The sequence below is a fragment of the Pseudochaenichthys georgianus genome, chromosome 8 (genome assembly GCF_902827115.2).
Source record: "Pseudochaenichthys georgianus chromosome 8, fPseGeo1.2, whole genome shotgun sequence".
Lineage (NCBI taxonomy): Eukaryota > Metazoa > Chordata > Actinopteri > Perciformes > Channichthyidae > Pseudochaenichthys > Pseudochaenichthys georgianus.
In genome coordinates this window covers 28,237,083-28,256,883 of record NC_047510.2, presented here as the reverse complement: position 1 = coordinate 28,256,883, position 19,801 = coordinate 28,237,083, and the positions used below count along the sequence as shown (strand labels likewise).

General features: G+C 40.7%; 3 protein-coding genes across 6 annotated transcripts in view; 2 read left to right on the top strand and 1 right to left on the bottom strand.

Moving 5' to 3' along the window:
• The window catches only part of LOC117451278 (serine hydroxymethyltransferase, cytosolic-like), a 66,052-nt gene extending 58,901 nt beyond the window's left edge, over positions 1-7,151 (top strand). For 3 of the 4 annotated variants that reach the window (XM_071204084.1, XM_034089496.2, XM_071204083.1), the window contains exons 3-12: positions 184-329; positions 438-538; positions 1,110-1,270; positions 2,101-2,182; positions 2,281-2,493; positions 2,691-2,804; positions 2,911-3,033; positions 4,272-4,388; positions 4,570-4,680; positions 6,010-7,151. In XM_071204084.1, coding sequence (XP_071060185.1) covers positions 184-329; positions 438-538; positions 1,110-1,270; positions 2,101-2,182; positions 2,281-2,493; positions 2,691-2,804; positions 2,911-3,033; positions 4,272-4,388; positions 4,570-4,680; positions 6,010-6,182 — 1,341 coding nt within the window. In that variant the 3' untranslated portion in view covers positions 6,183-7,151. Of the gene's footprint in view, positions 1-183; positions 330-437; positions 539-861; positions 923-1,109; positions 1,271-2,100; positions 2,183-2,280; positions 2,494-2,690; positions 2,805-2,910; positions 3,034-4,271; positions 4,389-4,569; positions 4,681-6,009 lie in introns of those variants that run through there. The other variant, XM_071204085.1, reaches the window with a different exon arrangement.
• A 5,698-nt stretch (positions 7,152-12,849) lies between these two features.
• On the top strand, positions 12,850-16,440 carry LOC117451646 (uncharacterized). The gene is made up of 10 exons (XM_071204202.1): positions 12,850-12,883; positions 12,997-13,306; positions 13,432-13,523; positions 13,924-13,971; positions 14,199-14,266; positions 14,350-14,442; positions 14,549-14,859; positions 15,297-15,469; positions 15,602-15,816; positions 15,928-16,440. The coding sequence occupies exons 2-8, from the start codon at positions 13,012-13,014 to the stop codon at positions 15,395-15,397; spliced, it is 1,008 nt and encodes a 335-aa protein (XP_071060303.1). The 5' UTR covers positions 12,850-12,883; positions 12,997-13,011; the 3' UTR covers positions 15,398-15,469; positions 15,602-15,816; positions 15,928-16,440.
• Positions 16,441-16,724: 284 nt separating this feature from the next.
• LOC117451727 (uncharacterized) lies at positions 16,725-19,556 on the bottom strand. Its single transcript, XM_034090113.1, has 4 exons — positions 19,549-19,556; positions 18,032-18,322; positions 17,407-17,625; positions 16,725-16,941 (listed from the first exon to the last, which is right to left on the bottom strand). Exons 1-4 carry the CDS (start codon positions 19,554-19,556, stop codon positions 16,725-16,727), a joined length of 735 nt encoding a protein of 244 aa, XP_033946004.1.
• Positions 19,557-19,801: the final 245 nt, after the last annotated feature.

The following is a 19,801-nucleotide window of genomic DNA, read 5'->3' as shown; positions in this document are numbered from 1 at the left end:
CCTTTAAAAAAAAAAAAAAAACCTTGGCGTTTTTTGTAGGCGTTTGGACATTGCAACATTTCTGAACCTGAACTGACAAGAATGATCATTATTTTCACATTTAAGAATTTCTTAAGAATTTTTTGTTTGATGAGTTGTTATCGTTCCATAAACAAACAGTATTTGTGTATATTTTTGGTTTAGGTGTTCTCCATCATAAAAAAAGAGAAGCACAGGCAGACGTACGGGCTGGAGCTCATAGCGGCGGAGAACTACACCAGCAGAGCCGTTTTAGAGGCTCTGGGTTCCTGCATGCACAACAAATACACTAAAGGATATCCCGGAGAGAAGTACAACAATTGACAAACTATTTATGAAATCCCAATGTGATTACAGCCTTCAAGATGTTGTTTAATATCAAACTAGCATAGCAGTAACAATCGTTATGATGTGTTCAGGTACTATTTTTATGAGCTGGAGAAACTCTGTCAGAAGAGATCGCTGGAGACGTATGGTCTGGACTCAGAGAAATGGGGCGTCAACGTGCAGCCTTACTCAGGTACCAAATAGTTAATTATATATAGCACCAAACAAAATGTAAGGTCACCTATTATGCAAAATCCACTACATAAACATGTGTCCTCTCTGTGTAAAGAGATTCTGAAAGTTTCATGAAAAAAGATTCTCTCACTTTTTATCCTGTCTGAAAATGAGCTGATCAGATTTTGGCCACTTTATGATGTCATAACAATGTTTAGCCAATCAGCAACCAAGGTAACCCCCCCCCCACCTTATCACCTGAATCTCCTCCTAGAGCACCATTGTGTTCTTTGTAACCAAATGTCTCTCAGAGGGGCGTGGGGAGGGGCTCCTTATTTTCATCTGAAGTAACAGACAGAGAATCAGCACTTTGGAAACAGGGCTGAAACAGAGGGGATTATGGGTAATGCTGCAATGACCTGTTTGGTGTTTGGAGCCAAACACTTCAGAGACATGTTTTGTATATATCTGAGACCTATAATATATTGATGAAAAACAGTATAATAGGGGGCCTTTAAATCTTTCAACTGTCTCCTCTTTACTACTTGCTTTTTCTAGTTGTCATACCTTTGTCTTTGCTTCCCTGTCAGGTTCACCCGCTAACTTTGCCGTCTACACGGCCGTTGTGGAGCCTCACGGCAGGATCATGGGGCTGGACCTTCCCGATGGAGGTCACATGACACACGGCTTCATGACTGAGAAGAAGAAAATATCCGCAACGTCCATCTTCTTTGAGTCCATGCCGTACAAGGTACAATCGCATGTTTTTAAATTCACAGCCATACAGGAAGTCCTACAGAGTGGTGTATAAAGAACTTTGGTTACGGTATCTATTAGAGCGTACACCAAATAATACTTTGTTAGATAAGAATTGAGCACAATGTTCTCTTTGAGCAGGTATGAAAAGTGATTTTTGTAAAACACTTTGATTTGCCTTGTGTTGAGGAGGCACATTAGTTTTTGAGTTTTGTTTTTCTAGTCCTAAAAAGTCCCTTTCTGATACAATTTTAGTTAGTTTTCGATTATGGAGTTCTGCACCAAGTTAAACAAGATTATTCCTCATTACTGCAAGTATGTGCACATGGCATCGGGCTCCTCGTGAGAGCAGTGATAACAAAATGCTGACAATTTGACAGAAAACAAACAAACTCGAAACCAAATCCTTTGTAGTTTTTAAAGCAAATAATGAAACGACACAAAATAAGTTATTTGCAATTGTCACTTATATTTACTAACAACAGTGAATTGTCCTTCAACAGAAAATAGACAAGTTGTTAAGTAGCGAGAAAACAAGATTAAAATGTTTGTTTATTTTGCAAGTATGAGTGGGGGATGCAATATTATCTGATGACAACCGTTTTTCATATTTTTGTGTTTCGATTCATTTCTGTGTTTCTTAAATGAATATAATTCAATCAGTAAAAATCCTTAATAAATGTGGTCAAAATCTGAAAGCTAGTTGAACAAAGATGGGCTTATGACCAAAGTACAACCTTATTTAAAATATTGCCGTGTTGTGCTTATGTTCCGTATTTCATGTTAAGCTGTTTTGATGTTTTTGATTTGATATGATGTTTTCAGGTGAATCCAGATACTGGCTACATTGACTACGACAGACTGCAAGAAAACGCCAAGCTCTTCCACCCCAGACTCATCATCGCCGGTACGTCTGCTATAACTATTTTACTTTCACACATTAAAACAAATCAGGTGTCAATATCCAAAAGTTTTTCTCACCTCCTGTGTCGTCTTCCCCTCCAGGAACCAGCTGCTATTCCCGCAACCTGGACTACGAACGCCTGAGGCTGATCGCTAATGAGAATGGAGCGTACCTGATGGGAGACATGGCTCATATCGGTGGACTGGTGGCTGCAGGAGTGGTGCCCTCCCCCTTCGAGTACTGTGACATTATTACCACGACGACACACAAGACGCTGCGAGGCTGCCGCGCCGGACTAATCTTCTTCAGGAAAGGTAGACATTGAATACGAGTGTGGCGTGCAGCTATATTCCCATTGAATACAGCCGCTCTGAGCCACAGCAGTTTGGCTCCTACAACGAGGATCGATTGCTTTTTTAGTCTGGTCATCAATACAGCTTTCTGTTTTGTTACTATTTCTCTAGCTTTCCATTTTGTCTTCACACACATTTTTTCTGTTTCGCTCCTCCAGGAGTTCGCAGTGTGGATGCCAAGGGGAAGGAGACTCTGTACAACTTGGAGTCTTTGATCAATCAGGCTGTGTTTAATGGGCTGCAGGGAGGACCGCACAACCACGCTATCGCAGGTAGACCTCTTCATGTTCCTCTCTTTGGACTTTATCCTCTCAGTTTCACTTCAACTGTTATTCAAGTATGTCAGGATCTCATTTAGGTAACATTTGTCCCTGGCAGGTATTGCAGTGGCTCTCAAACAAGCCATGACCCCAGAGTTCAAGGCCTACCAGGTGCAGGTTCTTGTTAACTGCAAATCTCTATCCAGCGGCCTCATTGACCACGGCTACAAGATCGTCACAGGTGAGTGCCGCCTCCATCTTCACCATTGGGATATTTTTTTTTTTAAATCCTCTGGAGCAGAGCGAGGAGCTGTGGATTATTGTTATTGATTAATGCATCAGAGTTTCTTAGGGTCAAAAACTCTACACTCACAACTTAAAATGAAAGCGTTTAGTTTATTTAATAAAAGAGCGTATGATCAATGTGAAAAGTGACAGTAGATATAGATTAGTTGCAATTTGGTGCTATATATATATTTAAAAAAAAAAACACCTTGAATTTGAGGGGGGGCGCGGGGCTCCGTTGGCGGGGCGCAGCGCCCCTCCAAGACAATGGTAGGGGAAACACTGGATATGAACTTTAGATTTGTGTTAGTCACCGTTGTTGTTTTTAAACTAAAGTACTAAGTGATCTTGTGTTTTTTCTGTTGAAAGAACCTTTAAAGGCAAACTGTTTATACTGATCTAAATCTATAACACTTCAATCAGGAGAGACGGTTTTGATGTAAGAACACATATTTATTGCCAGGAATACACAAATTAATGTAATGGAGTTTTGGCGATTAGGCCCCGTTGTGCAGGAAGTATCTTTCGGGAGGGGAGAACCGATCCGATGAAATCCCCCGGGGTCTAGACACTGGTGGTGGTGAATGGATAGTTGGGGTCGGTCTGAAGAGGAGGGGCTTAGCTTGACCCTGGTGGTGGTGAATGGATAGTTGGGGTCGGTCTGAAGGGGAGTGGCTTAGCTTGACCCTGGTGGTGGTGAATGGATAGTTGGGGTCGGTCTGAAGGGGAGTGGCTTAGCTTGACCCTGGTGGTGGTGAATGGATAGTTGGGGTCGGTCTGAAGGGGAGGGGCTTAGCTTGACCCTGGATTCAGAGGGACGGGAGGTGAAAAAGGGGGTGAGGAGGGTTGCATCGAGTCAGCTGAAATGACAGCTGTCAGAAGGGGGGAGAGCAGATTTAAAAGGGTTAGCGGAGCGCTATGATAGGCTTGTGAGAATAGAGCGAAGTGATTGGTTAAGCTGGGGAGTGACGCCCCGATCATTTATTGAGAGGAGAGAGAGTAGTAACATAGAAATAGTAAATGAATCAGTAAAGACGGTCTTCCTGGTTGAACTTGCGCTGAGCTTCATTTATTGCAATTGTCTATTAGTATAGTGTAATGCTGGGTATAATGTTGAAATATCCTGCATTAATGTGTTTACGGACATGTCACTAAGACCTACAGTTAATAGCCTCTTTTCCTCTTCCTGTGTAGGCGGCTCTGACAACCATCTGATCCTGCTGGACCTGCGCACTAAGGGAACCGATGGAGGACGAGCAGAGAACGTTCTGGAGGCCTGTGCCATCTCCTGTAATAAGAAAACCTGTCCAGGTAGTGTGTGTTTTTTTAGCACTGATGATATAATACATGCAGCTTTGTTTGTCCCTGGTGTGAGGAAAGCAAAATAAGCCTTTGTTTATTGAATGAGGCATGAGATGTAACCATTATGAAATACTTGTATAAATGTTTTTCCTTGGTTAGCAACTCTTCATGTTGTCATGTGTTTGTTCAGGGGATACGAATGCTCTGCGCCCGAGTGGCTTGAGGTTCGGCTCTCCAGCTCTGACCTCCAGGGGCATGATGCAGGAAGACTTCAAGAAGGTGGCCGACTTCATTCACAGAGGTAATCTCCTTTTCTTTTGCTTTTCTATTACTATCCGGAGACCCACTTTGTGACAATGCCGGGTATCACAAGCACTAGTCAGGGCAACAAAATGGTAGAACTGCTTACCATGCATTAAATGCTTTTAATGTTTTATTTATTAGGGATTATTTGCAACACTTTTAATCAGAATCAGAAACAGGTTTATCACCAGGTAGTTTGACACGTACGAGGAATTTGACTTGATGTCGTGGTGCGTACATAAAAGTAAAACAAAAATCTAAAACACAGATGGAGAACTATTTTAAGAAAACTATAATAACATTACAAATATATAGTAAAATATAGCAGTATTTACATAGAAATAGAAGGGAATAAAAATATGTGCAGTATAAAAAAACAACTGATATTGTGTGCATTAATGTAATGAGTAAGTCCCTCAGTTTAAGAGAAAGTAAAGTCTTGGGTCGCATTCACACCTAATAGTCCGCTTCTCTGGTGCGCACCAGACCACAGTTTTTTTGTTACATTGTTTCATTTTTCAGAAGGTCCGTGTTCACACGGGACATTAAGGGGGTAAAAACGCAAATCCCAGCAATTTCTACCGGAGCCTCCGCCATGGAGCATCGGCAGGTTATTTTCATGCTGCTGTTAATCTGGAGATCAACAGACTCTAGCAACGAGCAATATATGATTATATAATCAGACAACGTGCGATAAAAAACATTATAACACATATAATGAGACGTTCTGCAGTAAGGAGGGCGTTTCACCGACGACAGGTGGCTCTGACTTTTATGTATAGTTTTTAGTTTGATAGTTGTTTATAATTTACACGACACTGTTCAACACTTCATTCTGCTTCACTCTTTCGCTAACGATTTTGAAGACATCCGCGTTCTTGTGACACGTAAATACAACGCTTCCTATGTTTTGGTGCGGACTGCGTTCACACCAGAGATGAACCGCTCCGGAGTTCACTAGCAAGCGTTCCGAGACCACCTCTTTTAGCGGACCAGAGTCCGGTTGTTTAGTTCACTTCAGAGGTCTCGGACTGCGTTCACACCGACCCAAACGAACCGCACCAAGCGGCTAAACGCACCAGGGTTCGATTCAACCGGACTATACAAGGCTGGTGTGAATGCGACCTTAATGAATAAGAAAACTTGAGGTGTTTTGTGTAAGGGAACACCTACTCCCAGTTCTCATTTGCTGTTTCTCTGAAGCTCAGGAAAAGGGAGGTTTTTGTCAGACAAAGTATTCGGAGCCATCCACCAAAAAAAAAAAAATAAATACTGATTTCACATTCATCAAGTCAGCATCTGAAAGTCCTCCCTCCTCCTACTGCAGGCATCGAGCTGACCCTGGAGATTCAGGGGAGTCTGGACCCCGAAGCCCCTCTGAAGGAGTTCATCACAGCGCTGTGGCAGGGAGAGAAGTTCCAGCAGAGAGTTTCAGAAATCAAAGCCGAGGTGGAGGCCTTCGCCGGAAAGTTCCCCATGCCTGGCCTCCCTGAGCTGTAGAAGCACTGATGGTTATAACAAACATTATGATGCCAAATGTTTGTGGTGTGTTGTTTTGTGTGTATATTTGTTTTGTTAAAATCAGGACCCAGCAGTTCAGCTTTGGCCAGATTTGTCTTACGGCCCGTCCACACTACAGCGTCGACAGCTTCAATCTGCCCATTCACTTTGAATGGGGTGACGTCACGTTGCCTCGCTTTTTCGCCGAACTGAATTGTGGGTAGCATAGCGGTCCGTCTCCGGCGTCAGAAATTGAACATTGTTCAACTTCTGACGCCGGAGATGGCCAATCAAATTCCGTTTCGGAAAATCTGACAGCTGAAGCCGTAGCCAATCAAACCGCGTCTAAGCTGGGAGAGATATCCCGCCGTTCATTTCTATATTTCCAAAAAAATTGGAGGAGAAACTAATTATCGCCGTAGCAAATCACCCGGTTTTGTATGACCAGACCCTCTTCACCTACCGGGATACAAACCGGAGGAACCAGGCATGGAGGGAGGTGGCAGAGACAGTGGGGGAAACTGGTAGGTTTTCGCCTGTTTGGGGAGTTTATATATATATTGCTCGCATAAAATCCCCGGGGGTTTTTGCTTTGTATGTCGGGGGCGGGAGATTCATGTGATTGGTTGTTGGTCGCGTTGCTTGAATAAAATCCCCAAGCGACAGACACGCCCAGCTCCAAGTTTTTTTTAAGCTGTAGTGTGGACGCTCCGTTAATGGTTAAAAATAAAGATTTGCAGACTTTTTTTCCCCTCCAAATATCCGTGTTGCAGCGGTGCCTTTTCTGTTTTAGAAATGGTTTGCTTTGGTCTTGGATGTTTCTATTACATTGAAGCTTTTATCATGGCTGAAATCAACATATATTAATCAAAATAAACTGTTTTCCACACTGATCAATGAAGGGAACTCCTGGGTCTGTTTTTCAATTGAAATCATATGCTTTCATTAAAGGTGGGGTATTTAATTCACTTCAGAAACACTTTTTGTCATATTCCATGGAATGCTCTTAACATCCCGATAGCAATGAATACATGAAATGCTTTGACAACATTCAAGTTTACCCTGCCTATTGTCAACCCTGATATCCCTTCACATCTATCTGCTCTCATTAATCAACCCTGTATATTCAGTTCCCTAATGAATGCTAGGATATTCTCAGATGCCAGGCCTCAGAAGCAAACGTGACGTGATGAGTATCTCGCGGCTTGTTTTACAGTGATACTAACATGATGTCCTGTCAAGCTCAATGGAGATCATGTCCCTCCGCATCTAGAGGGTTAGTCTTCGGGCGCGGCACGTCTGCCACTCCCAGGAATACTTGACATGCAAAACTAGATCCTGTCTGCGTTGAACAATAAGCAACAGTTTATCCCACGGTGACAACATCATGGGAACTTGTTGGCATTTAGAACTCACTAAACCAGAAATGTTGAATACACATTGCGGTAACGGACATTCAACTGCCTGATTCACCTTAGAAAAAAAAGGAAAGGATAGAAGGTTTTTGTTAAGCCCCTTGATGCTAATTTGTGGTATTGAGCTATATAAATAAGCCTTGACTTGATTAGCTTTTAAATGGTGTAGATGAGAGTTAAAACCTCAACCAGGCTCATAAGGTGTGTGAAGTACAAAGAGAAAGTGGACTAAACACAACTAAGTAAATAGATGTCTTGTAAAAACTTGACTTGATCATGACTTATCTAAATAATTGCCGAAAAACAACTTTTCTTTAGTGCAGCGGTTCTCGCTCCCTCTGGCCCGGAGCCTAAGATAACTGATCTGTTTCTGCTCGAAGCGATGGCAGTCCTGTGATCTTCCTTTACGAGCTGCACCTCTACGTCAAACTCTGCTGCTTCACTCACAGCTCCACAAATTAAACATGCAAATTCAACCTATGGAGAATTCCCATAACTGTCAAGAAAAACGTGTTTCGCCTCCATCACAGGAAATGAAATATGAACACCGTGGAAGCTTTTGATTTCTGTAACACCCTGATGTGACAGATTTAAAAAATACACGTTTTGTCCAAGTGCTGCTTCACTGTGTCGTTAAAAATACTACATCTCTGGCAGCTTAAATTCAAGAGAGAAGACAAACGAGGAAGCGCTGATGACAATGAGAACAGATGTGTTTTTAATGGTTTAGGGAGAATAGTTGACATTGAAAGACAAATTGTGCTTAATAACCGTGTCGGTTTAAGTGATTACATTAGGGGGGAAAAGGACTATATAGATGAAAACAAAGCAGCTGTTCATACTGATCCGTTGTGTGGATAATTTTAAGTAAGATTAAACTTTTTTTTCTAAATTCAAAACAGTAAAACTTTCCTCAAATTTGAAATTAGAGGATATTTTAGTAGGACAAATCCAGCAGATCTATATAGATAGTCTAGTCAGAATATCTGTATAGGAGTGAAAAAAATGATCTAAAGCAGAGGTGCCCAACCATTTTTTAACCGAGAGCTACTTTTAAAGTTGCCAGTCTGCCGAGATCTACCAGTCCAAATAGAGAGGCGTAGCCATTACTGACAGCCGACTACCAGGTAAATACACACTACTTGTATAAAACTGACCTTTAATACTCCATAAAATACTGCAGATCCTTTATTTTACCTCTTTCTAATCTACACACATACAAGTGCCAAACGCACCAAACGCCTCGGACAGTCCTTTGTGCCTGTAGCCATCAGGCTGCACAACAAGGGGTTAATGATGAAAAAGAAATCAAATTAAATCACTGGTCATAAATATATACTGTTTTCACAACCCATGTTAAACTTGTCACTTTAACTTGTTATGCACTTTATAACTTAGATGATGATGAAATATGTATATATGCTGACAGTTATTTTACTCTTATTTTTATATCTCCTATTTTTATAGTCTTTTATTATTATTATCATTATTTTCTTGATTTTATGTTATTTATTTTAGATTTTAGATTTTATTGATCTGTGTGAATCTTTGCTGTACTATTTTTCACGCTTACCCTGTTGCTGCTTTTGTACAACTGAATTTCCCCTCGGGGATTAATAAAGGTTCATCTTATCTTATCTTATCTTATCTTAAGTCAGTGTGAGAAAAAGTTTTTAGAGAGTACTTGTCCATGGACAAGTGAGTTTGGCAATTTACTTGTCCGAATACATTTTTCACTTGTCCAGAATTGACAAAAATTGGGGCCACTGGAATCTTCTTCCTCATCGTATTTTTTACATTTTCCCACAGTTTTTACAACACCGCTAACGTAAGTGAGCGGTAACATTTTACTGCATCACACATAGGGTTGGGTATCGTTTGGATTTTAACGATTCCGGTTCTGCTTTTCGATTCTGGTTATTTTCGGTTCTCGATTCCGGTTCTTTGAGAGGGTAAATCAGTCCCATGACAAACTGGGAGAAAAATATATTTATGAAAACATTAAGTCAAATCTGTATTCCTATTTACAAATCACTTCATACTGTTGAATTTCTTACGGTTATTGAATACAATTATATAAAAATAATCTCTGCATTGTTTAGTTAGTTCTAAGTGGTGCAGTTTGAGAATGTACAAAGACTCCAGCTCATTCAAAACTCTGCAGCTAGACTACTGACTAATACCAAAAGGAGGGAACACGTTAGTCCTGTCTTAGCTACTCTACACTGGCTTCCTGTAACTTTTAGAATTGATTTTAAGGTACTTCTCCTCATATACAAGGCTCTAAAAATGGACAAGGACCCAGCTACATTGCTGACTCTCTAATGAACTACACACCTGCCAGAACACTGCGATCATCAGATGCAGGTCTATTAGAGGTCACCAGAAAGAGTCATAAAAGAAGATCGGTGATGCAGCCTTTGTAAACTACGCCCCAAAACTGTGGAACATGTTACCCAACAATATTAGGGAAGCCAATACATTAGGCATTTTTAAAAGGCAGCTTAAAACCTATCTTTACCAAAGCATTTGACTGATTTTACACTATTATACTGCACTATTCTCTGTGATTGACATTGCACTATTTCTCTGTTTTATTCCCCATGTTTTTATTTTTAATTATTTTATCCCACTTTATGCTTTGCTCTTGCTGCTTGTTTTACACTGATTTTATGTCTTGTTTTTTACTGATGTAAAGCACTTTGAACTGCAATCCCCTGTATGAAAGGTGCTATACAAATAAAGTTATTATTATTATTATTATTATATTTATAGCCTATAGGCCTAGCGCTTTTCTACAACTCAAAGACACTTGCACGCTTACACATGTCCTGCAATACACATGCTGCAGCTGCCCAGCTACTCACTGTTTGTAAAAGTTAATAAATAGTATAAATAGCATTTCAATAATGTACTTTCTATACCCTGCTTCATAAACAATACTGACATCCCTGTGCTCCTCCGAGCCTGGGGGTCCGGGGATGTGAGGACAGCGCGAGGACACAGACAGGGAGGCTGCTTCACTTCATAAAGGAAATGGTGGTCAATATTAACAACACAGGAGCTAAAACGCTTAATAACCTTCATTACGTGTTAGAGAGAGAACATAAGAACGTTTGACAAAGATGAGGCTGTTAACGGGCAGCAGATCCGCTGTGTGTAGAAAGAGAGAGAGAGAGACGCTGAGCTGCACCATGCAGCGATCAGCTGATACGGAGCATAGAGAGAGCTGCAGTCCGCGGGGCTCGGCCTCCTGTCCTCACAACTCTTATTAATCCCGGTACCGGACAATTGTTATTTGTTCCTACTCGGAACCGAGTTTTGCTTCCCAACCCTGCCACGGTGCTACACTTCCCGCCCCGCCCCCGTCTAACTGTACAGAAAGCGGCGAGATGCATTTCCTTAGGAATCGACAAGCAGAACCGAAACTAACATTTATAAACGAACAATGGCGGACACGGACAATTTGCGAATGAGTTCTGCCTTTTGTAAACTGAATGTATCAATAATTTGTCAATAAATCGGGGCGAAAAACGTCACTTGTCCGCCGGACAAGTCAATTGAAAGATCTACTTGTCCGATATTGTAAATAACACGTCCCGGACGGTGGGACGTGTACTTTTTCGCACACTGTATCTTAAGTATTTAACTGAAGTTACACAACAGTGTTGTTGATACAGAGTTGGAGTTTATTCACACGTCACATACTACAGTGGGTAATGTTTTCAAGAAACATTGAACAGTGCTGCCACATATGTACGGTGGCCCTGAGAGGCCAGGGTGCTGCAAATAAAAGAACGCTGCAAATAAAAAGAAACAGAAACGCCGCGCAAATAAAAACGCCGCGATGCAAATAAAAAAGCCACAACGGAAGTGAATTACCGGGGACTATTATTGCTGATGCACATGCTGTTTTTTATGCGAGAGAAGAAGAAGGCTGGGGGATCTCCAGGAAACATCTCATCGGTAAGTTTATAATGTTAAAGTTACACAGGATGTAGATAATATCTGTCGCTGCCGTATTTATGACTTTAAATGACGTTATTTTGTGTGTGGGAGCAGATTATGTGTGTAGTGTATAATGTTAGTAGAACATAGCTTTGATCAAAACTGCAGAAAGCTATTTTCAAGTTGTTTGCTTGTCTGTGAAAACTGTTTGATTCTGCTCGATTTATCCGTGCAGCTTGAACCGTTTTAAATCTAGACTACACACACACACACACACACACACACACACACACACACACACACACACACACACACACACACACACACACACACACACACACACACACACACACACACACACACACACACACACACACACACACACACACACACACACACACACACACACACAAACACACAGTATTCTTGCGTGTTTAACTGCCTGAGGCTTGTCTTGCCCTTGTCAGTGGGGAATGTCGTGATTAAGACACACTTGCAATCCATGTTGGGATATTCTTTGTATTAAGCCAGCGTTGAAAGTAGTACTGATTAGTCTTTCCAAATGTGTTAGTGTTATTTAAAAACTAGTGCAGTGCCCGTTCGGGGCATGGCCGTTCAGAGCTTGTGCCCGTACTAAGCGGACCGATTGTTTGGCTCCCATAATTGCTGCTCGCGTACCCGATCGGAGCGAGTAGATTCGTCAAAAAATAAAGGTTTAGGGAAAATTAATCCCAAAAAATTCTAAATGAAGGATGCACATCATCGTGCAATCCGCAAGCCATATCCGAAAGCTTAGGTCGATCTGACAAACAGTCAGAGAGATATGCGAGCCACAGACAGACAGACAGACAGACAGACAGACACACACACACACAGACATGTCTTGATTTATAGATATATAGATAGATAGATGTTCATGCAATTGAAGCGCAAAGCAACCTAATGATTTTATTTGATTTGTTGCAGGTCATAATGTATTGTCCTTTTTGTGGACAGCAGCAGCAGGCTTCTAAATCAGCCTTTTGCTGTTCATGTGGCAAGGACATCAAATTCCTGTGTGATGTTGATAAAACAGGCACAAGTGGAGGTAATTTTTATTTTTTTATTTTTTGAATTAGGCTTAGGCAATGTACACTATATTATGAGTATGGGTGAGAACACTGTATGTCTCTCTGTTCTTTGTCATTGACGATTGATTGGACTCTTATTTCAAGCAGAGGCTACAGGAAAAAACACACTGGAGTTATTTCGGACATTCCGGAGTGTAAAAGAGGAGGAGAGACGAGCAGGTTTTAAGAAAAAAAAACACCATCAAAAGACAACCTGAAGGTTGTGAAGGTAAATTTTTTTTGCTGAGATATACTAATAATTTGCCGACAGTCCATTCTGTCATGTATTTATAGTGTCACTGAACTAGTTGAACATTCGCCTATTTCATTGTTTCTCTGTAGATTTCAGTAGGCCTTATGAGGCTGAAAGATGGTGTACTGAAGACTGTAAGAGGAACAGTACTTCCCCTTTTGATACGACCAGAGTCGGATGCGGACGAATTGCAGAGAGCTGCTGAGCAAAAAATGAAGACCTTCGACAGAAATTTACATGGCGGTCCCTACGTACTGCTCTACCCTGACGGTACAAAGATAACCAATATACCAGGAACAGAAGTACCCTTCACTCTAAACGAGTACAAAGAGGTAGTGGGGAAGGCCTACCAACGTATCACACTGTACATTTGTACAGCTGAAGATTTCTTTACATCTTGTAAGTAATTGTGAAATGAATTGCCAACCAAGAAGAGCTTTTTTAATGTATTTGTTTGTCAAGGAAAGCACTCTGTTGTTCTGAGTAGTCTAAAATCCTCTTATACCTGTTCTTGTATTTCACAGCTCAGGAAACCAGCTCTGAATCCAACTCATCGGATTCAGAGGTGATCATCATGAGTCCAACTTCTGCAGAATTCAATGCAGCTGATACATTAGTGAGTACTACATTTGTTGTATCTTAGATCGCTTATATTGTAAATTCTATCTGGAAGTGAAAATGTTTCTAGATTTCACATAGACGGCATATTTTTACGATGAAACATGTCCCAAAATAGCATTTTTAAATTGCGGTAATTGTTGCAGCGTCCTGGCCTACACATATTTTACAAACTTAAGAAAACAACTTTATTTAGTGCAGATCGCTGCAAAATCACACCATAATAATTTGTATGTTTTTCACTGAAAGTGATAATGTAAGAAGGATCATTGCCCCTCTCGCAAATCACATACACTATCAGTCAGAATAATATAATTCAATATTTATGTTCAAATGTGTTAAGCTCTAGTTCTGTCAAATTTGAAGTGTCACACTGATATATTGTTTTTTACTTCCAGATATGGGAACCTGCAGATGGAGAGTCAGGCACTGATTCAGCAGCTCCGGTAATTGTGGCTCTTAAACATTGTCTATTGTTCACATTTAGCCTTGTCTGAAAATATTGTCACTCAATTAATGTCTTAAACTACATGAAATAATGTGTCACACTGACCCAGAGATCCACGTTTGTGTACATTAGAATAGTCTTTTCTTTCTAAATCAGCCCTCTGACAGCCATGATTTAAAATACTTCAACTTACCTGTCCTATCCCTGTTATGGTTTGTGATTCAGGTCTTATTTTCTGACTCACAAGAGGGCCCAGGAACATCAGGAGGTGTGCTGGAAACTGCGTGCTATAGGTATTATACTTTCCTTTCTACAATTCAAGTATGTTTTATATGAAAACATCAACAATGTAAACTTGTGTATGTCAATTTCTCAGCAAATATACTCAGCTGTATGCGCCCATTGTGATAGAGGATAAGGATGACTCAGACAGTGTTGAGTGCAGTCATGACATTCCAGAGGATACAAAGTAAGAGAAAAGTTACCCTTACTTCAACTGTGGTTGTTATTTTTCCTGATCAAAAATGTGTGCTATGGTGTACCATTTCACATGGTCATAATGTATCTGATGACAGGGTGGACCAGCAATCACTTTCTGAGATAACTGCAAACCTGGCCCTAGAGATTGACCATCGAGCTGTCAGCAGATTTAACATCTGTCGCTCGAACATCTGGGATGGAGCAGTCAGAGGATTCAAAAGGGCAACATTCTCAGAAAAGAAAGACATCCTGGTGAAATTCTCTGACGATGAAGGGAGGTTTGAGGAAGGTCTCGATACAGGTGGCCCCAAGAGAGAATTCCTCTCCCTTCTCATGAAAGAGCTGAACAAACGGCCCATATTTGATGGACCTGTGGAGAGCCGCTACCTGGTCTACAATTCAACAGGTTCTGTTTTGTGTATAATGTTTTAAAAGAACCCATATTTCAACCTTGCAGTGTTTTCAAATGTGGAAACTGATTTAATATTTCTTTATTCTGCATTATCTTGGACAGCTATCAGAGAGGATGAGTATTATTTAGCAGGGAAGATGATTGCGGTGTCCATTGTGCATGGTGGACCTGGTCCTAATTTTCTGTCAGAGGATCTGGTCAGCTACATCTCAGGGCAGAGCAGTTTCAAGGCATCTGTTGGAGACATTACAGATGAGGAGATAGGGAGAGTCCTACAAGAGGTATGAGAAGGGTGTGACATTCTAGAATAGGTAAAGAGAGAGTTTTGTCCACTTAAACCATTCTTTCAAGATATACTTCTGGCATTACCATTTTTTATAATTACGTGTCATATTTTGAAATGTATGGGACTCTGTTATCTCTTCTTTTAGATTCAGAATTCACCCTCAGTGGAGATCCTTCAGGACTTAATGATACGGAACAGTGCCATGTTGCAGACTGCTGGGTGCTTCAGACATGTCAGGTCATGTGAAGAAAAAAAAACGATTGTAGAGGATTACCTGAAGTGGTACATAATCCACAGGAACAACACTGCAATCGAAAGGTAGGTTTTTGTATTTCATTGTTATTGCTAAAATAATTATGAAAAACGTGTTGCTGTTGTCCCAGTTTCTTGCTTACTTACTTCTACATGATGCACATGTATCTTTGCATGCATCTTTTAATTGTATTTTAGATTCAAGGCTGGACTTGAAAGTTTGCAGTTTCTGACAGCTCTGCAGCAGCATCCGACGGTCCTGACCCCTGCTCTCTGTCATGCCGATGTGAAGCTGTCTGCTGCAGAGATGGAAAATCTGTTCCAGCCTGAATTTAGTCAACAGGGAAGCAACAGAAGGGCTCAGGAAGAGAACGCTATGAGTTACTGGGCAGACTATCTTCTCGATTGTGAAGGTTAGTCAATTTGCTCTTGTCTGATTTGTATACACACAGATTATAAAAAGTTCCGGTGTTGATGTAGATAGTATTTACTGTCAATTGATTCCAATGTTCTCTACTTTTTAGAAAATGACAGCTCAGTGACCTTGGAGGAGGTGTTAATGTTCGCTACAGGTGTGCCATGTGTGCCTCCTGCTGGTATGAGTCCTCTGCCACGCCTTCAGTTCCTATGTTCTACAACGTCAACATTCCCAATGGCAAATACCTGTGCCAACATTTTAAAGCTTCCTCTTTTGGACACTTATGGTGCCTTCAAAGCCAACATGAACTTTGGCATTAATAATTCCCCCGGCTTTGGGTGCATTTAAACAATTAAATAACTTGTGTTAAAGTTAATGTTGCCACACACAGTACACAGTCCATTGTTTTAATGTTGTGATGTAAGAGAGATGTGAGTATTTTTCATGGCAGATTTGTCCTATTTCATATCTAACATGTGAACAACACCACACATTTGTATTGTTATTGTATTCTCGTTAGGTAGGTAAGGTAGACCGTGGTTAAATCAAGAGTTCAGAACATGTGTTAAGATGTTTTACATAAACAGTAAATAAAGACTGCAAAAGGCACCTTGTGCAAATGTGCCAATTTTGTTTTGGCCATGTTATCATGTTTTTACATGGACTTTGTGAAAGAGTAAAGCTGAATGACTCTTCATTAAATGGTTTAAAAGTGTTTCATTTTAACGTAAGGACTTGTTTTTCTACGTATAGCATATATGTTACACACTCGCTACAAAGATGACACGGCTGTAGCTGGTTCACAAGATTTAGTAGCATATGTGACTGATGCAATGAATGTTATTGTTGATTCATCAACTTGTACACACAAAAAGTTCTGGGGGTCTGGTGGGGCAATGTGTTCTACACTCCAGACATGTTTTTCATGGAAATGTAATTCTGAACAGCAGCTGTCCAGTTCCCTGGTGGAGCCAACCCACTCCTTCTTTGCAAGTCCACAAAATGCATCTCCAGATTCTCATCACCACACAAATTGTACTGAGATGATGCTTGCATGATGCCATCAAAGTGGTGTAGGGCTTCCCAGGACACTGGAAATCCACACTCCCTTCCGCCAAACCTAAGACCAGTCATACATTGAAACATAATGAGTCAAGTGATTACAAATGGATCATTTAACCCCCCAAACATGCTAGATAAGCATTATAACTAAGACTCCATTGAGTCAGTTCTTCGTTAATTAATTCCTAAACAAAGAGCTTTGACTTGAGAAGTTAATGTCAGGTTGACAGCAGCTCTTTCAGTCACATATGGTCATTCTACTCACTTTCTAACACAAGGTACTTTTTGGAATTGAGTAAGATAAATCGACAGAATAGCTTTGGACATTTTGTGATTTAGGTTTTGTGTTGGAATCCATTTTTAGTCGTTTAAGACTTGAAATCATTTTTAAATAATGAGTTTTCAGACTAAATGAATCACGTTATTTATCAAGTGACAAACTTGTCATATTGGGCTGATACACCAGATGATATGAAGTCAGATATATTTTAAAGTAATATTACCAAACAATTTCAATACAAACCTGTGAGGCAGGTGGTACATGGCATCAGGTTTGCCTGATGGACACTGAGACAGGCGAACAGGCCGGATGGTGTGGTGGTTCCACAGCTGTCTGTACTCATCGAGGTCTTTTTGTATGATGCCCAAAAACACATATCGCAGCAGACACTTGTGCTCATGGCTCCCATTGAAGAGGTGCCTCTCTCTAAGGTCACTGAAGAGCTCGATCCAGAACTGAGTCCTAATGGTGGAATTCAAAACTTTTGTATTTCATGAAAAAAAAGACAACGTCAAGTAAAAAGTCACAATATTTCTAGAAATGTTGTACATTTCTTGGTGCGCTCCTAAATTATTTCATTTGGGAGCACATAAACTCCCTTGGGAAAATGTTAGTGTATAGCTCTAATGTAATTTCACAATTTGTTTCATCCAGATAGATTTAAAGTATTTGGGCACCTCTGTACTACACACACACACACACACACACACACACACACACACACACACACACACACACACACACACACACACACACACACACACACACACACACACACACACACACACACACACACACACACACACACACACACACACACACACACACACACACACACATTCTTGGACCTGACCTTAAAAGGCTATACCTTTGCTTTCTGAAGAAAGACCACCAACTCTCGATGCGCTGGTTTGCAGTTGAGGTACCATACATGTGACTGAGGGCTCCTGCAAAATCATCTGTGTGTTGAGATCGTAATGTGCAGTTAATGGCTGCCATAGTGCCATTTTCAGTTCCACAGTCAGTGCGAAGGCGGGCTGGAAGTAGTCCAAACTCCGATACACACTGCAGGTAATACTGCGCAATGATGCCCGGATCGTTGTTAGTGCTGCCACTTCTGAGCCACATAACTTTCCTTGAAAAGCCGTCGATGCAGCCACTGATGGCAATACCAAAGGGTTTAAGTTTATCATATCCATCAGCGTGCCACACTTGGTTTGGTCCTGCTGTGACGTATCCTCTTCGGACAAACCTTCGCCTGGTACGAAGTTGAACACCAGATGGATCCAGTCTGGAAATCATCTGTCTAACATCCTCCCTTTTTACTGTCAGGTGATACTTTTGTTGCAATGTCTGCCACATAGCTCTGTAACCCAACAGCCGACCCGAGCCTCTCAGTTCATGTGCAACAGTTTGGTGTACAGTGCCAATGGGAGTGTAGTCTGTCCTTCTTGTTAAGCCAGCGTTCTGTAGCCTCCTCTTTAAGGTCCTCAGACTAAGAAAAATGTTGTGTTTTTTTTCTAGAAAATCAAGTATCACTTCATAAGCGTGTCCCTCCGTGAAGTACTTGTGGATGAGGCCTGCCTCGATTCCTTCATTAGATTCTGTGACTGAAGGGAAAAGACAGTGTCATTAGGAATGAAACTTAATAACAAAAAACCTATTAAGAAAAAAATGAAAATGTATCAGTAATGAGGAAAATACATGAACTGTTTGATGCATAAGTGTATGTTTTCAGTATGTTCAATGCGTGAACAATTCCAGACATGAGGAGCAACAAATAAGAGAAATAAACAGGCAAAGGACAAAATATTGGGATACTTACAGAATTGCTAAGGATAAAAGTACATATCAATCTAGAGGTAGCGAACAAAAAGGTACCCTTTTAATGCCTGTATTTGTACATAAACGCATCAGAAGGCTCAACCCTCAGCACATGAAGGAGCACATAATTGGTCAACTTTGGTATTTCACCTGATTTTTTTTACTTGTTGGCATTTTTTTTTAAATAGTAGTTCTAAATCATGTTGAAATTGCCATGACTGACAATAATATGTGTATAGCATATATTAAAATGGCAACAAATCATATACAAATAAGACATTATCACTGTACTGGTGAAATTCTTGACTTTTAAGGAGGAGCTTACCATCTTCGAGAAAGGGAGCCAAACATTCAATGTTGCTGCCACAGGAACCGCAAAACCTCCCAAAACACCCACCAGTCCCACAATATGGACAATACATTACAGAAGAACACATGGCACACCAACAATCAATCACCGTCCAGCCTCAGCTTTGGTATTCTTTCACAACCATGTTATGGGTTTATTCTCCATCTGCAACCCTCCTTGCTGTTAACAGTCGAACTAGGAGTGTCACTTACCTCGTCATTGCTACTCACCTGCTTCTACTTCCAGGCTGTTCATCTTTGGTGAAATACAAAATGGTGGGCACTGCAGTGTTTTTCAGGCATCTCCTTCCCTAATAAAAATAATAAACAAAAACACATAAAATAACTTTTTGAGGTATTCAACTTTCTTTTGAATAATGTTGTTTTAACTGTAAGAGTGCATTATAAAAGACAATAGAGGGCCAACATGTTAACTATGCAGTTAATCTATTCAACAATTACGTGT

Coding starts and splice junctions, on each gene's coding strand:
- LOC117451646 (XM_071204202.1), top strand. CDS start 13,012: ATGAGGCTGAAAGATGGTGTACTGAAGACTGTAAGAGGAACAGTACTT. Junction 14,267..14,349: donor CTGGAAACTGCGTGCTATAG/GTATTATACTTT, acceptor TCAATTTCTCAG/CAAATATACTCAGCTGTATG. Junction 14,443..14,548: donor GACATTCCAGAGGATACAAA/GTAAGAGAAAAG, acceptor ATCTGATGACAG/GGTGGACCAGCAATCACTTT.
- LOC117451727 (XM_034090113.1), bottom strand. Junction 17,626..18,031: donor TCTTTCTTCAGAAAGCAAAG/GTATAGCCTTTT, acceptor TTCCACCATTAG/GACTCAGTTCTGGATCGAGC. Junction 16,942..17,406: donor ATGTACCACCTGCCTCACAG/GTTTGTATTGAA, acceptor GACTGGTCTTAG/GTTTGGCGGAAGGGAGTGTG.